Consider the following 17697-nt stretch of genomic DNA (forward strand, 5'->3'; position numbering starts at 1 on the left):
AACAAAATTTAGGGAACTTACCGGCTGCTTAATGCATAATCGTCCTCGAGCGAGTTACTGTACTAACTCGTTACACAATTCGCGAAGATAAACCACGGTATCCACGGATACTCGTGGACGCAAGCAGGCCTCCAAATTATCGCCATTGTCGCAATAAGTCCGCGGAAAACGATTTTCTATCCACCGTCCGTCGACTGGCGCTAAATCAGTCGCGAGAGACGAGTGACAAGGCGCGCGCATCGCAATGCATCTCGATGAGAACGGGGAGTCACATAGGCCGCGGTAAGGGACAGGTGGGAATACCAGGTGGCAGATTGTCGTGTATAAAAATGTATTTTTGGATTTACATATATGTTAATGCGGCACGCTGCCGAGCGCGCTTGTGACACGCCCATGGCGCGAACTTGCTCACTCACGCACGTACGCACGCACGCACCCACGCACGCACGCACGCACGCACGCACGCACGCACGCACGCACGCACGCACGCACGCACGCACGCACGCATGTTCTTCGTGACACGTCGAGCTTCCCATGCCCGTTGTCCATATCGTTATCACACGCGGCGTGACTTATGGCGCCTGGCCTTTCAGTTCGCGGAAGCAGCCAGGTGCATATGTGTTCACATGTGACACAAGGCCTGGCGCTTGCCAATTTATTCCCTCGTGCCGTAACAATATTAATAACCGGTTCACGTTCCGCGAAACGAACCTGCGATCGCGCGCGTTTTACGCTCTGCTTCTACATCGTTCCGCGCGTTTCCGAGTAATCGTTAAATCGCGAATAATGAGAAACTGTAGAGAAAGGAAAGAGAGGAAGCGCAATTGGAGGCGCGACGTATGAATCCTTGAACGCGCGCATCTCGATTCGTCCTTCGTTGTTAAATTTCGCCGAACGAGTATTTCGGAAAGACCCGCGCGGTCGTTTCGCCGAACGGGCCGTACGGGCGATTCGCATTACACATACGTGAGTGCCCGGTGCGTTAAAATTGATATACATTTGAACGTTAAACCACCTTGTAAAAAATATCAACGGAAAGTGTATGTACACGTTAATTGGAGAAAGACATTGCCAGAGTAGTGCTAGATATGTTAGAATAGAACTGCCCCGTCTTACTAAGTGTTACGATTCGAGCCTACCGCGCCTTTTTGCGTTAAATAACAACCTCGAGCTACATCTAACGGAGTTACGAGTTAATATAATCCACGTTTCCGATCCACGTTATCGCTTATAAGAGAAAATCTTATAAGAGCTTGTAAGAGAAAATCTTACAAGAGCTTGTAAGAGAAAATCTCGCCGAGAGTCGAGTGGACGTATCGAGCACAACCAAACATACATATCTTAAAAAGCACTCCCTCTCTCGGCGCGGGATATTATTAGAAATTAGATCCTACTTGGCCGCGGAAAGTTCAAACATTAAAGTACGCAGGTAGCGATCGTTATATTATGCGATTATGACAGGTTAAAGATAATAACAGTATTTTTCATAACTTAACTATACAAAATTCAACACGCACACACATATAGAGATATATCGATACCGTGACACCTCGAAACGTTGTATACTCAGCGCCGAAAGTGATCGTAATTCGACCTCGACGATCTCGCTAAATCGCAGGTAGAACGACGAAACTTCGGCCTGAAGTAGACGAAACGTTGGGTCGCTCAACTGTCATGCGTGACATGTTTTTCACTCCTTTCTCAAGTCTCAAGTCGCAATAGAGCGCCGATCGTTGACCCTTGAAGCTACATGGTCGTGTCTCGCGGACGTTGAAAATACGAAATTACCTCATGACCGTGAGGCGATTTGACATCTGAATTCGGAGTCAAGTCTGAGCCACTCGGTCGAATCGCATGACAAACGTGACGCTCTGTATTTGTAAATGAACATCTCAGGTGAGACTTTGTTTCAAGCTTCTACATCAACATGAGCCTTAAAAGTACACGATTTTCCTCACCGGTTCACAATATAACCTTGTACACGAAGACTGCGACTTCTTGTAAGAGGTTTAAGGACAAGATGTGAAGGTAGGTAGCTACATACCCTCTTCACTGCAGCTTTTCGCTCATAGACATGCTATTCTTAGGAATAGAATTCGAGGTAAACAGAGATCGAATGCCTGTGGCACAGACTTCATCTTTTCCAGATGAAGTCTTCGCAGGCTCTTGTGGAGCGCTCAGCCTGTGCGTATAAATCTTCGGTTCTTAAGTCGAGCGGTACACGACAGCATATCGCCGACAATGACAATTCCGCTGCCAATTCTATTTTTGCGCGATTCGTGGCGTGTCGCATCTCGGCTTGCGTCTCGCACTTTCGGAGGCTCGCTCGTTCGCTCGATCAACGCACGTCGCCCGTATACGCCTCGCGAGGCGGAGCGACGAGGATCCATTGCGCCCGGTGTGTGCTTCCGAACACTCTCGCCGTGATTGCACTGTTTCCGGCACTGCTAAAGTTACATAAACTCGTGGAGATCAGTCTTACGTGCGACAACCACCGTCGGGCTCGTTCCCGCGCTTTTGCCGCAGTCATCATGATTTCTTATAGAACACTTTCTTGATGACTTCCTTCCTGTCGGCCGACACGAGCGCCAGGGGTGTCCTACCCTGCCGGTTCTGTATGTTGGTCTGACCTCCGGCCTGTATCAAGAGCAGACAGACCTCCTTCTGCTTCTCCAGGCTCACAGCATTCGAAACCGCCGCGGCCATGTGCAACGGCGTGTTGTACATGTAGTTGGTCTCGTTCACGACGTCCGGAGTGGCGTGGCACAGCAATACCTGTTGAACGTGAGGAAAACGTTGAGCGTGATTCGCGTTGGGGAGACGAGGAGGCATCATCGCGTCGGCGAAATCGGGAACAGAGATATGGCGCGAGGAGAGCTAAGCTATGGAGATGCGTTGCGTCGAACGCGATTCGCGTTGGGGATGTTATTCACCTCCCCTCTCCCTCCTCTTTCTCTTTCATCATTTCTTCTTCTTTTTCTCCGCTCTCTCGCAACGTCCGTTTCGACAAAGTCGGAGTGTTCTCTCGATAATATTCCTACCGTTCGTCTCTCGTTAATGCTCTTTCCGATACGTTTGCTCGGTGGTTATTAACTTTCTCAGAAGACCGATTTAGCAATGGGGTTATGCTAGTGTCTTCACACCCGTATGCTGCTGCCCGCATTTGCGTCACGCGGGCAGACGCGTTCAATCGCGTTCAAACGTGAAGGCTTCCGATGTGTCAGATGAAATATATCGCTTCGGTCTACCGGGGTGGTCCTTCGGAGAAGCGACAGTTATCGCGCGCACTGTGTGTTACGTAAAGCGCGAGCGGAGAACGCGACGTATCAGAGTGTTAAATTGATTTTTATTACATGTAACGAAGTTGTTCTGCGATCTTTAGTCAATCCCGATAATGGTATCGCCGTTTACCAAGAATTATCGCGCGGTGTTCCGGGTGAACGAGCAACTTGCTCCCTCTTGTTTCCTATCGGCCATTTTTGATTAATGAATATTTTCTTTTATCGCGAGTTATCCGGCCGCTCGGGTATAGAGGGAAGCGACCGATGAAGATTGTAACTTCGTTCACTTCGGTCTATGAGCTCCGACGAAACTCGTCGACGAAAAAATATCTGAACGGGAAATGTATAAGATACATCTATTTCTTTCAATGGCGGAATTTCTCCGTTGAACAAGACAGATGCATTCTGAAACTCACGCGACAATAGCCGGTGGTCCCGGCGGGGAAAATTTGTTTCTGAATAATCTCGAGAAATCAAGTTCTCTCGTTGGACATCCACCGCGTTGCGAATTGCATCCAGGGATCCAGTGTTCAAGTCCAAAAATTGCATCATTAATTCAAGTAAGAGGAAGAATGTAAGGACAAGTTTTCTCACGGCACTGCAGGTTATTTACCATTCAGCTCGTCTGTACGCGCTTCGTTTCTGTACATCTTGCGACACGTCGACTTACGACAAATTAACGTAGCAAATTTTTTTCTCAAAAATGATACTTCAGTTCGTTACGAGCCGACGCAGAGCCGAATATACGCGAAGAAGTCACGGAAATAATCGAAGCGCCCTGGCTATTCCCCTTATCGCTAATTAGACCTTTCTCTCGTAGAGTATTCCCTTCAGATATTCTCAAGTCAATGGGATCAACTTCGCGGCCAAGTCATACGGGATGTTTACGGGAGAAGTCGCGCGAATGAAATCTTCCTTCGGAGAATCGGACAGCGTCACGGCCGTATATTCTCTCTCTCTCTCTCTCTCTCTCTCTCTCTCTCTCTCTCGCTCGTGTTGTCCGCGTTACAACAGTTTGACACTTTAATTACGCTTGAACTTCGGATTATGTTCCAATTAAGATAAGATTCGTTCGAACTTCACCGAGGAACATATCCGCAGTCACGCCGTCGAGATCAACTCCGGGGAGATCCTTCGATTTTGTGGTGGCGGTAAAGACGTTTCTTTCCAGCCGCGCAAACAGATTCTACGAGGCGTCTAATTTTACCTCAAAACTCAATTACACGGCGATCAACGACGCACGATAACGACAATTTCGATCTCGCGGGTAAGTGACGCACGTGAATCTGGGAAGTCCCCTGGGTGAGATTACCTTGACGAGCGCAGGGTCGCAGCTCAACGAGACGGCCATGTGTAAGGCTGTGTCACCGCACCTACTCTCCTTGTCCCTGGCGCTCGCACCGTTCTCCAGGAGCAGACGCGTCGTCGCCAGGCACTTGACGTCCCGTCCGATGGAGCTGTGCGATTCGATGGCTACGTGAAGCGCAGTCTTACCTGAAACCCATCTCTTTTATTCTCCTCTGATCAAGCCAGGCACGGATGTTCGCAGCGCGGATTTCAATTGATTTCAGTATCGACCGCGGGCCATCGCCATCTCCGCTCAACTAACCGTTGTAATTGCACCTGGATAGATCGAAGGCGGACTTCCCATCCGGCTTCTTCAGTGCCAACAGCTCCGCCAGCACCTCCCCGTGAGAATCGCCACGTGCCGCCACCGAGTGTATCAGCGTGTCGCCCTGAAGCGGAAAGGAAACCGAGTGAACGACGACGATGATAATCGCAAAATTGCGCGTTCGCCCTCGAAATGGTCCCCGGCCCTCCGTGTAATCGCACTAACTCGCCTCGCCTTTCCCGCGCGTTAATTATCGTATCGTTCACGTCCACGCGATTGTCCGATAATCTCGCGCGATAATTAGGCACTCGCGCGTGTTGCTTATTAACAAAATGGCGTTATCCGCGCAATTACCGCGCCGATAGGAATCTCCTTTCGCGAGCAACCGGTTTGTCATTTGTCCGGTCATTTGTTTGACTGTCGCGAACGTTACACATTGATACTTTGATTAACGCTGCAACTGTCGACGATTATGCATAAGCGCCGACTCACTTTTACCGAACCGGTCGGAATGCGCGACAGTGGTTTGTGGGAAAATAATTTCAGAGAGAAACATATGAGAAAACGTATGAGAATCATAGCTCTTTTAGCGTTAGAGGATGATTCTCGAGAAGCACCTTTATCTGTGAACGTAATTTATCAATGGTAATTATTAATTTGTACTTTTTCTCAGTTTGTACAGGAGTTCGTTATATATTGCGCTAAAAAGAATTAATTATGTGCAGCCAATAAACAGGCATCGATGTTGGAATAAACAGATGATCGATCGATCTCTCATCGGACTTCGTATCATCCGAATGGTATGTTGGTAATAAGTCTCACAAGAAGTGAGCCCCTCAAGAATATTCGTTTATCTGTTTTAGATTTATTGAACGCTCGTAATATCGAATGAATGTAAAACGCGTCTGAAGAAGATATTATAAACAGGTAATTTCGGATCGCTCGGTAGTGTTCAAGTGATAATGTACGTAATAATACCGTGCATGCGACGGCTGAATTAATGACGAACGCATCACCGTCGCACTGTTTCATTCTTAAGGAATCTTGAGGAACCTCAAAGAAACTCACGCGCATGTGATATAATCGGTTCATATCGATCTGCTTCTGCATCATTGCTGCGGCCAAGTATCCGGTGACGTACGACATTTCCGGGCAATTCATCGCTGCCAAGTACAGAGCGTCCTCGCCGCGATTGTTCACCATTGCCAGCGCACCTCGTACACTACTCAATCTTTCGACCAAGGGCACCAGATGCGCCATCTTCTTCTTCAGCTCGTTCGGATTGCCCATCAGGATCATTAGCGACCTGTCACGCGCGAACATTACCGATTACAGCGAGCGAGTAACTATTATTCGAGAAAATGCAAAAAGCACGCGAGCTCGATACTGTTGACGCGGAAGCTCGACGCGCGCCGTCCGCAATCTGACAGCCGGCGGTGATTTTAAATAGTCGGAAAAGCGCAGCGCGCTGCCTTGGTACATTATCAGTCGATGTACGCAACATGATGTTGCGTTCTGAACCTGCTCTCTATGCACATTGTATTCGTGCGTTCGTGTTTCAAGCGGAATGAATCACTTACGTATCGCCATCCTCGTCCGCGGACGCCAGTTCCTCTATAGGCTTCTTCAGCAGATTATTCATGGCTCTTTCCACTTCCTTAGGATGTAATACTTCCTTCAATCTCTCGCTCGCCCTCACGGACGGTAAATTTAGCATTGGCCATGGCTTTATGCTCTGATACGGCTTCCTGCGACAAAACAGTCGGGTCGTTAAACCACACTTTTTATCATTTTATCGAGCGACGGCAATTATAATATTCTTTAACGCGAGTAAAAATCGCTGACTGAAAAGTCGTAATTTCCAGAGCTTCGCGACACAACCGGTGACAATAATTGTTAATTAATGACAACTGTGTAAAGAAACTTTCAGACCTTGCGAAATTTTATACGGTATGACTAATAACACAAAGAAGACAGATAGTTTCATCAATAAAAATTAAATTTCTTCAAGAGAAATGATTAATAAAGATGATTATGAAAAAGCATCTTTATATTTGTACGTAACGTGTTAGTAGTGATTATTAAATTGTAACTCGTATTTTCTTCATTTGCGTCATGTATTGCAACGAACAATTGACTAGACCACACCGAATGAACAAACATCAATTTTTTGATAAGTACATGATCGGGCTTAAGTACGGTGCACAGTCTCCATCGAACTTTGTACTCGAGCGATAAACTGGTTACACGAACTACGAAGTGAAGATTCACAAACAGATTTTTTAGACCGATAAATGGTTTATTGCTATAGCATACGAGGATCAGAAGTGTGCCACTGATATACGTGAATCAATCAATATATTTAAACGAAGGAAAAGTAGAAAAAGATGGCTGTGACAATGGGGAATTTTCATCTATCTCGCTTCTTGACTCGCCGTTGCCGACGCACTCTCGTCGACTGGCTGTCACTTACTAACTGTTGCCTCGCACTCGTCCTGCAGACGCACTTATTCCAGAAACAAATCCCGATCTTTGTTCGTCTTTGTTTGTCACTTTCGGCGGCAACTCTGTCTATCTCGCCGATAGCAATTGGAAATCGTGGCATCACATAACTAAACATGCATACGCATTCCTCGCTCCTATAGTTATTTTAACGATAATCTGTCAGATTATAATGATTGATAGATTTCAGTTATTTAATGGAGGGGCAGCCATCACACAAAGCACGAGCCATCACAATTCGCAGAGATACATGGTCAGGAAATATAGCGGGAACTCATTGACGGGAGATTGGCTACAAAAAGATCGTTGAAACAGCGCGTTAAATTCTAAAGCGCGGAGAAAGTATTTTCTGCCGACACACACACACACACACACACACACAATATGATAACATTTATATTCCACCGGCAGACACATTGCATATGCAAAACACGTGCAACGCGTGGCAAGAGAAAAAGCGATGTTTATGTAAACAATCTGTTTTGTATATATACATACAAAGTATGTGAGTTTTAGCAAGTTATAATATCCTAGACGTTGCATCAATAGAACAATATAATCGATCAACAGTTCACTTCGTGATACTAATTGTTTAGTGTGATACGAGATCTCCTTGAAGCGACGTTGCATCATCTCTCGAACAATAAACTGATAAGTTAATTGGACAAATAAACGACTAAGATTTATCATCTGCGTGAAACGTGTTTGATGGAAATCACGCGCGCGTGCGAACTCTTATTTGCAACACAGAATCTACGTTTTTCCAGCCTTGCTACCATTTTGAATCGCTAATGCCTATTCAACCATTGCAGAGATTGCCGATCGAAACTTTGTCCCGTATATTTATTTTCTTACGTGACCAATTGTTAAGCGCAACGTACGATTGTTGCGCATTTGCATCTCCGGTAAGAAGGCTCTCTCATGTGTTATTCTTTTCTACGTTCAAATTCATTTCAAATTCATAATTCACATCAGTTATATATATCAGACAGCATCAGAGGTACGAACGCGTCATTTGACAATCAATCTGTTACATCTCGCTGTCGTCTTTTGCAATATCCGTCATTAATTTTCATTGCGCAACTATAACGCGCGCGATTATCTTCGTACTTCACGACTATGTTGCAACTCAAATAGCATATTTTATGTCACGTTTTTCCGGGAAAGAGATGTCTTCATTTTTTCTTTTTCCTTTGCTTTTTTTTTACAGAAATGCGTTTTGTCCAACAAGCCTGTCTCTGTGCCTGGGACTCGGAGAAATATCTTTTTCTCTCCTCTCATCGTCGTTACTGGACGAAATGCCATCGTCTTTCTCCTCTCCCTGCCCCTCTCTACATCATTCAACTACTTTTCGTGTCCCGTACGTAAGACACGGCCTCGCGTTTTCAAGATACGAGATTGCAGAGAAACGTTCTTACCTTTGCGGACGGCTCGCTGATACGAACGAGGAGACCATCGTCGGTATTTGATAGTCGCTGGGCATGTACATCGTCGACGAATGGTTGTATCTCTCGTCCCCGTCGGTGACGTGTGGCAGCGCGTACTTCTGTGACGTGCATAACCCCGGGCTTCCACGGTTCTTGGTGGAGCTGTCGGGCGTGTTCAAGCCAGCGATGCTGCACAGACCGTTGTCGTACTGGGCGGCTTTCACAACCGGCTCATAGTACCTCTGCTCCGAGCCGATCGCGTGACCGTCGACCGCGCGATTCACGAAAGTATAACCGCCGGTGCCCTCCTTCATCGTATAGACCGACACGAGACTGCCGTCTATCAGGCTGTGGACCATGGGGTTCGCGTTGGACATGCCGAGGCCGGAGTTCTCCGGTTTGCTGGCCCGCCCGAGCTCGTTCGAGGTACACTCCGTGGGATTAGGGTTGGTGTGCGAGGTGCGCGCAGGCACGCATTGGGTTGCGTACGTGGACGGGAAATAAGGCGCGTTCGAGGCGATCTGCGGTTCCTTCAGCACTTCCTGCTGCTTGTCCTGTTCAATCATCTGCTCCACCATCTGCAGCAAGTCGTTGGTATCGCAGTCGATGGTTTCGCTGCTGTTGGCGATCGTTCCCGAAGAGTCGTAGGACTCCTTCCAACCGGACAAAGCGTCGAAACAGTCGTCGAGCTGCTCCTCGGCCTGATAACTCAAGGGTACCTGGTAGTTGCACGGACTCGACGCGTCGCCGTAGGACTGATTGGACGAGGACGAGGAGGACAACGCCTGCGGCACTCGATAAGTCGACGCGACCTGCCGAAGGAGCCGAGCGATTAATGCAAACATCTGGCCGTGAATTCGTTCTGCATCTGTACGTCGGGGCAACGCGAAGCGATGAGTGACAGTCATGACGTCAATTACGCCGCTGCTCGAGACTATTTCGCGAGACTCGTCAAATTGTGATAAAAAGATGTCTCGTGGCGGACACTTGAAGCGACGCGACGTCGTATCATCCTGCTGAAGCCGATTTTTTATGTGGATTCGTTTTATTCTTATTGTAAGAACGATGCTGAACCGTGAAATACACGCCAGGTAAGCAGCATTTCATTCTCTCGTTCATCAACTCGTAAGAAAGCCACGCGTGAGTGAAATTTTCCTGAGGAATAAAATCCGCAAGGCTCGAAAATTTCGTCCCACTTTCAACCTCCTCAATGTTCTAGTTCACGCTAATTTGATACTCTCTCAGTTCTACTCCTCAGCCTTACGTGGATCCTATCTAACCTGCAGCTTTGCCAAGAAGACCTCTTAAGGAATCACAAGTGGCAAATTAGTGGCGTCTTCTGCTATTTGGAGATGCTAATTTGGACTTTCGTTCCTACAATTAAATCGCTCTTCTAGAATCTATGGATGCTAGACGGTTCAGGTCGAAAATAAGAAGCAAACGTGACACGATAGGTCGCAGTGTCGCGTTACTTCAACCCTTTCCCTTCATGCTGCTTTTTTCGCAGTTCGCGATCTCGCCCAGCGGGAAGAAATCGTCCTTCCACCGGTCACCTACCTAATGTCACACTCAGTTGCTCATTGCTGGGAAAGCGAGCAACTTTCTTGCCGCGACGGTGTACCCTCCGCTTCGCCGGTTGCGCGCGCGCGCGCGCGCGCGGATTCGCCGAAGTGCTTATGCGCGCGTAAGCTCATGCATTTATGCAGATACCGCGGGCTTACCTGCGGTGAACCGAGCGGACTGTCGATCACGTTGACGTGCATCTGCGGCGACTCCAGATTCGTGGCGGAACCAGGTGATTGCGCGCGACTCGACGCGCGACTGTTCGACCTCGAGACGACGTAGTTGTAGCTGCTCGCCGGTGAATTCGACCAAGTTTTCGCTCCCGGCGACGGAATAGAGTGACTACCGGCGTCCGACAACACCGCGGGCTGTAAAATGTTCTGTGACAGGATGTCCATCAAGGACTCCTCGGTTGGGTTGACGACTATGGAGGGAAGTGCCGCGGTCTGAAATGAGATAAATCCTCCTTTGTATCGGAAACCCGGCGAGTGCTTCCTACGCCGTATCGTCGCCTCGTCACACGCGCGATCTACGTTTTCTTATCGCGACTCGCAATAATTACGTAATTGCGTAAGGACTTTTAGGATGAATTGAATACGAAGAAGGAAAGAAGTTGTCTTTTATCCTCAATGATGTTTCTTTGTTTTCGTCGCGGCAGTAAAGCACTGAATCGCTTCACGCTAGACTTCCACATGATTTTGTAAGAAATATGTTCTTCTCATAATAGTCTTTTAATAATATTCTTTTAATGATCTTTTAATTCTTTTATAATATATATATATATATATCACTATCGGCTATCAGACATTATAAACACGTTATGCGAACGTATCGGCCAATTGTGCGCTTTTCCATGAATTATCGGCGATTGAAACAAAAAGAAAATAAAATATAAAACACTCACGTCACTGACGGATTCGTTGCGGAAGACGCTGCCGTCGCCGGTCTTGTCGACCCAGCCGGAGTTCATCGTCAGGCTACCGATTATCGTCCCCATCGACATTTGGTTCCGGCTGGATTTGGACAGCTCGTCCAAGCAGGGATTCAATTTCTCGCTGTAATACTTGTTCCTCATGATTTGTTCGGCGGTCTTGTCGTAGTCCAGCGTGTGGCTGGCGTCCGCCTGGATAGCGTCCGTATTGTCGATCGACTGCCAACGGATGGAGTACGGGTGGCCTCCTCGGAAAGGAGTTTGAATGTCGGGCTTGATCGGGCCACGCTCGATCAGGTCGGAGTCGTCAGAATCTTCATGCTCCTGCTCGGCCTCCTCGTCCACGGAGTCTTGATCCTCCTGCGAATAGCGTCGCTCTTCGTCATCGACCTCGTCGTGTATGTTCAACGACTGACAGGCAGCCTCGTTCTTCTCGACTGTTCCGTTATCTTCGTTATTGTTTATGTCCTCGTTGTCGGTGTGTTGACGATTCCTCGGCAGCTCGCAGGTGTTCCGATATTCCACGTTGTCTACGTTCTCACTGGTGACGCGATGCGATGTCTTGCCGACGTACACGTTGGAGTCCTCATCGAAGTTGGAGTGCTGATCGGAGTCGACGTCGTCGTCGTCGTCGTCGTTGTCGTCGTCGTCGTCGTCGTCGTCGTGGTCGACGCGCACAAACCGCAGATTCTCGATCTTCTCGATGATGTCGTCAAGCTTCACCAGCTCCTTGCGAAAGTCCTCTTCGGGATCGAAGTTCTTGTCCGCATCAGCGCTCGAGCGATAAGATGTGTCCGGGCTGGTGGACATGTCCTCGGACTCGGTTGATCCGTAGTCCTCCTCCAGCGAGCTCACTGACGAATAGTCCGGAATCGAGACGCATTGTAGCGCTCGCGTCTCGATCCGTATCGGCGAAACTCGACTAGGATTAGCCATGTTTCCTGTTTCTGGGTTTCCCCTAACTCCGTATAATAAATGGCAAAATGCTTAGGAAGAATCGTCTCGGTGAATCTGCGAAACATGAATGGCAAGAATTAATTGCTTTCTTTTTGCGTATCTACTATGACGCATAGATCCGCGCCCACTTTTCTACTACATTGTATAAATTATTACAATTGTGGGAGCCAAACGTTGGTCAAAGTCTAACTCGCGATTTATCTTTCTGGATAATTGATATGAATTCGATTGACGAGAAAAATGTTTCTTGCTGAATAACTCGGTGCGTTGGAAATGACGTTATGCGTTTGCAAACTTCCTTCGAAATTAACTTTCCATCTTTAAGCGAACTTGTACATCTTAAGTCACTCGTGACGTTACAAACAGAATTGTATTAATTTCGACCTTTCCCCTTCTCGATTAGTCTCCTTTTCGTGATCACGTCGCTATTCGCAAAATACGCGGCGTATTACTGCGTATTACTAAATGCGCTACCAACTGTAAGATACGAGACGCACGTTGTAATTTGCGTTGATTTATCGCGAACTTTTCCATTGAAGGTGCTATCATTCGCGATAATGCCGTTGTTTGACGTGCTCATTGTCCGGCAGAAAAATCCATATCGTCCATACGTTTGCATTCACAGTTAAGTCGAAAAATAGGTCACGAAAAGTTGACAATGAGGAAGCAAACGATAGAACGGGATTAATAATAAATCAGCGTCGCATATTACGGGAGCACCGAGTGCGGGCGCAACTGCGAAAATTACTATCCGACTGTCACAGTAAAGAAAATTGATGAACTTTCAACAAGAGGAAATCCGTTGAACCACTTTCGACTTATTACACCGCTCGCAATCTTCGGCCGATAAGTCGATCTATTCGACGTTCGCCTTGACTTGCTGCGAAAATTTTGAGGTCGAAGGTCGGCCGAGCGATTTCGCTCGGACCTCGAATATTTGGTTAACAGATTTCCCCGATAAAGCTTAACGCCGCGTCGAAAAGATCCGACTAAAGTAAAGCGTAGTATCACCGCACTCGGAAGTGGACAATGGACAAAGAAATGCGAGCGATCAATGATCCGCGGAAAGAAAAACTGGCGAAATAAGAGCGACTTTGTCATGCGGACGAAACGTTGTCCTCGTCTTGTTAATTCTCCCAATAAATGCAAATTTTGTGTACAGCCGAGATCATTTTCATATCTCTGTCCCTTCACTCTGTTTCTCTCACGGTGTCTCTAATTTTCATGTTAATTTCGTCCTAAAGCGAGAAATTTCTTTGAAATGTAATTTAAATTAAATGTAACGGTTAAGCAAGAAATTCGTTATTCCGCATTCCATATATTGAGAGAGTGAGAGAGAGAGAGAGAGAGAGAGAGAGAGAGAGAGAGAGAAATTTTAATGAAAATCCTCAATTGTTTCGATATATAATTCCAAGTCGATAATAATTTCGACAGTTGATTAGAAAACTAAGTAACAATCATTTGATTAAACACCAGTCGTTCTCTGTCCTCGCGTCGAAACTGTGAACGTCGAATTTCCTCAACAAAGTATTTTTTACGATTCCTTTCCATCATCTTTCTGTAGTTGACAAAAGATGTAGCGCGGATACGCACGCACGCATACACGCACGCACAGAGTCTCAAGAGGCTTTGTATACGTTGCGGAAAGTAGGCGCGCTCGCGTTTGTGAGAAAATTACCTTGTTTCCGAGTATTCATTAATTTAATATACCAACGAGCTCCTTTGGTAATCGTTCGTGCTATTCTCGCCTCGTAACACACGCTTATCAATCAAATGACTGTTACCCGTGTGCTACACGTGCTACACGTGTGCATCAAGCGTCCAACTCGCACGACAGACGCACCACGACTATATAATATTCCGTCGCGTGACAAGATCTCTACCGGAGAAATATCGGCGAACGCGGTCTTCCGCGGTGTCTTTCGCGGGAAATTCAACGCCGATTTCCGATAATATCTGCAATCTAATGTAATCGGCATAATGCGATGTATAATGTTTTCTCGTTATCAACATTCAGCTTTTCACTGACTGAACGATCGATGACAACAGATTTTCCGGGAAGGGAACGACTCGACAAGGTAAACGAGCAGATCTAATTTGCCGCTCGAGACACGCTGTTTTATATGACTGCCTATGAAACTAATATACGGTATCACACCGATGAGAATACTTTAGCTGCCGCAAAGCAAACCGATCGAGTCTTGCCGAAAGTTCCGTCAGTTCAAGGATTTTATTGGGAGTAGAGTATGGAAATTGGTGAATACCTAATCATCGTTTATGTTTGGAAATTATCGATCGTCCTTCTGCGGTGTGTGTCTTAATTGCTATTAGTCAAGGCAGATTAAACGAGTTGAATGATTCTACCGCTTGGTTTACATACACGGCGGGAAAACATTGCAGGGAAAGACTCATTTATCTTTCTCCCTCTCTCCATATCCCTTTCTGCATTCATAAAGAAATCACAAACGGAGAAAGAATCAAATGCACTTTTCTTTCTTTAATAATTATTCATTTTTTTATTGTTATTCGTAGTTTTGGCAAAACCGAAATACGAGCTCGGGCTATTTCAGGCTAATTTACAAAAGTCGATATATCCATTCCAAGATGTTGACCCATTGAGACGGCATAATGTGTCTGACTCATGACGTACACTTCTGTCTAGATATGAGAACAAGACAGACTCGTTATGACATTTCGCTATGAATACAAGATTTTAAAAATATTTCTCTATTTGCACATTGAAAGTTGTATCAACCTATGATCTTATCTATTGGTATCGTAGGAAAATATCGTAATAAAAATTGCAAAACTTTTGTAATCTTCAACCATGTAAGAATATAAATACGTGAGAATATAATTATTTAAATGTGTTGCCTTTTTGCACGTTTGCCTTTTTATTATACAATATTGTAATTACTTGCATGTTTGTTTTGTTGCTTTGTTTTCTTTTACGTTAATTACTACTTCCATGGTAATTCATTCATAACACAATATCGCCATAGTCCAACTCTGTAAAAATATTGTAAGAAGAAATATGACTTTAAAATAATTTCCTCTACTTCTCTATCTTCTCTGTATACACATCTTCAAAAATATTCTTTCGAGAGCTTTAGTCTCAATGTTCGGGAAATAAATACGGTCCCAGTGGGTTAAATGGACTGAGGAGAGGCTGAATGAACCGACCGCGCCAGATCGGCCCGCGTTTCTCCGGTCGGTCCGGCGGGTAAGAATAGCGAATTAATTACCTCGGGCGTTTCCTTCGTACGTCGAGAAGATGATGGCGCAGTCGCGACGGTACGTTCTCACCAAGTCTCCCACACGCATTCGTTCACGAATTCGTCACGCGATTGTGAATAATCGTATCGTAGGGATGCGCATCAGACGGTGCGCCTCACGCGGCCCTTCATTCATGAAAGTGCTCCGGAAAACCGCCGAAAGAGAGCCTCGGGAATCGCCGCAATCGTCCGTGCTCAACGTTGCACACTCGAGCGTTTTTTGCGTCGGTCTCTCGCTTCGACGATTCTCGCGATTCTTATCGCATTGCAGAGACACTCCACGTTTCACGTAGTTTCCATATCTCCATCTCCAACGACTCGCGAGTTTTTCGGCACTTGCACGAGCGCGGACTGTCTGTATCGTTTGCACCTTCGTCTTCTACGCGTCTCGCTTGAACTCTCTTATCCTAGGACGCTAACGGGTCCGTAAGTTTGCCCCTCAGCCAATATGTATTTCGCTCAGTATCTCGTCAGTCTCCGCCTCTATCTTGTTTTGAGCAGATATGAGTCGGATGTTCTCGTCGGCGACTCTCTCTCTCTCTCTCTCTCTCTCTCTCTCTCTCTCTCTCTCTCTCTCTCTCTCTCACTGAATCTCCCCTCTCCTTCTCCCTCCTTCTCCCTCTCCTCTGGCTACGAAAGTACGTGCCAAGTACGCGAGTGAAATCAATTTTGGCGAGTCTCCCTCTTCTGGCAGCCGAGCGACTCGAGTTGTTCGAAAATTGCTCTCGCGCGACAGAACGGCGATTTCTCCAAGATGTCAGGCAGACAGACTTGTTTGCGCAATTCGGCGAACGATCGGGGCCTCTTCACACGCACACGGTGCACATTCGCACGCAGCCGACGCAAACACCTCGCGGCCGGGGAACACTCGCGATCGGAACGGAGTCGGATTCTGGCGAAGCGGAGAGAAACCGCGCACTGTGTGCACGCGTACTTTCAATATCGCCAGGTCCTTATCTCAAGTCGCGATTTTTGCCGAGCCGGCGACGCGACACCACCGCCTACCATCGGCTATCTTTTGCGCTGTCTTTGCACGCTCGCTCGCTTTCCTTCTCTCGTTTTTCTTGCTCTCTTGCTCTCCTCTCGTCTCTCCGCTGCGCCGCTTTCGCACCCGAGGAAACTGCCCGTCCCGTTTTCTGGAATTTCCGCGCCCGTTTCTCCTCTCTCCGCTTCTTTTAATCGCGCGCCCTCGCGTATTTCCCGGCGTGCCTCTGCCCAATGAGCGCCTGGTACCCACTGCGCAATGCTGCGCGCGCGCGCGCGCGCGCGCTCGCTCGCTCGCTCGCTCGCTCGCACCGCCGCCGCCGCCACCGCCGTCGCCGTCGCCGGCTGCGGGAGGAAGAGGGACGACGAAGAGACGAGCGAAGGCCGTCGCGGTTGACTCGCGGATTGTTATCTCGTGCTTTTCGCGTGTTTGAGTGTCGTCTCGCGAATACGCGACAATTACGTGCCGATCTCGAGCGATACACAACCGCGACTGGTACGACTTGTACGCGTGCCGGCGACGCGATGCAGCGCGACGCCGTCTCGCGGTACGTCATAATCACCTGCGCGGCCCAGTAGCGTAACTAGTCGATTAGAACCCCAGCGCCCGCTCCCGAAGTGACCACGTCGATTGTGTCTCGGCTACCTCGCCGGTGCTAGAGCGAACACGATCGACGGAATATCGTCGCCGAGATCATCGTTCGTTGCAGCATAACGACAGCTGCATCGTCAACAATTCTCGCGTTATCGCGCTTGTGCAGTTCTTCTTACCATACTTTCGGCTGTTACGTAACACCGAGATTTACGTTTAGAGATTTAAGCTTTCATCAAACTCTTGAAAATGGCGGCCAACCGCTTCTCGCGCGCAGGCGAGTAGTCGGGGCGCGTTAAGCGCTAACGATTTCGTAATTTTATGCCAAGCGGTTTTATGCCATCTGTTCGAACAGAAAACAAAAAACAGGATGAATTTTCTCGTCAGTCGGCTTCGCCGACATGCGAAAAGCGCAGAAGAAGGGACGGCGAGCGGGTCGAAAGGATTTGTTGAAAATTATGAGTGAAACTCTGCCGAAATTTGGAATTTCACTGAAAATCTCATGAGCCGTCGCGCGCTACGGCCATGGATTGGAACTGCCATTAATGCGCATGCGTCGTCAATGATGTCATC

The 17697-nt window shown here is 47.4% G+C and overlaps 1 protein-coding gene across 1 annotated transcript; it reads right to left on the bottom strand.

The window, feature by feature from the left end:
* Positions 1-314: 314 nt before the first annotated feature.
* LOC105187954 (uncharacterized) lies at positions 315-17326 on the bottom strand. The gene is made up of 9 exons (XM_011149123.3): positions 15519-17326; positions 11290-12327; positions 10544-10831; positions 8814-9634; positions 6474-6641; positions 5962-6199; positions 4891-5017; positions 4594-4775; positions 315-2775 (listed from the first exon to the last, which is right to left on the bottom strand). The coding sequence occupies exons 2-9, from the start codon at positions 12250-12252 to the stop codon at positions 2530-2532; spliced, it is 3033 nt and encodes a 1010-aa protein (XP_011147425.1). The 5' UTR covers positions 12253-12327; positions 15519-17326; the 3' UTR covers positions 315-2529.
* Positions 17327-17697: the final 371 nt, after the last annotated feature.

Source organism: Harpegnathos saltator, unplaced genomic scaffold (genome assembly GCF_003227715.2).
Source record: "Harpegnathos saltator strain DR-91 unplaced genomic scaffold, Hsal_v8.6 scaffold208, whole genome shotgun sequence".
NCBI classification, from domain to species: domain Eukaryota; kingdom Metazoa; phylum Arthropoda; class Insecta; order Hymenoptera; family Formicidae; genus Harpegnathos; species Harpegnathos saltator.

Excerpts from the sequence above, each read along its gene's own strand:
- LOC105187954 (XM_011149123.3), bottom strand. The coding sequence starts at position 12,252 with ATGGCTAATCCTAGTCGAGTTTCGCCGATACGGATCGAGACGCGAGCG. Across the intron at positions 10,832-11,289 it reads GCAACGAATCCGTCAGTGAC|ACCGCGGCACTTCCCTCCAT; the intron begins GTGAGTGTTTTA and ends ATCTCATTTCAG. Across the intron at positions 6,200-6,473 it reads GCGGACGAGGATGGCGATAC|GTCGCTAATGATCCTGATGG; the intron begins GTAAGTGATTCA and ends CGCGCGTGACAG.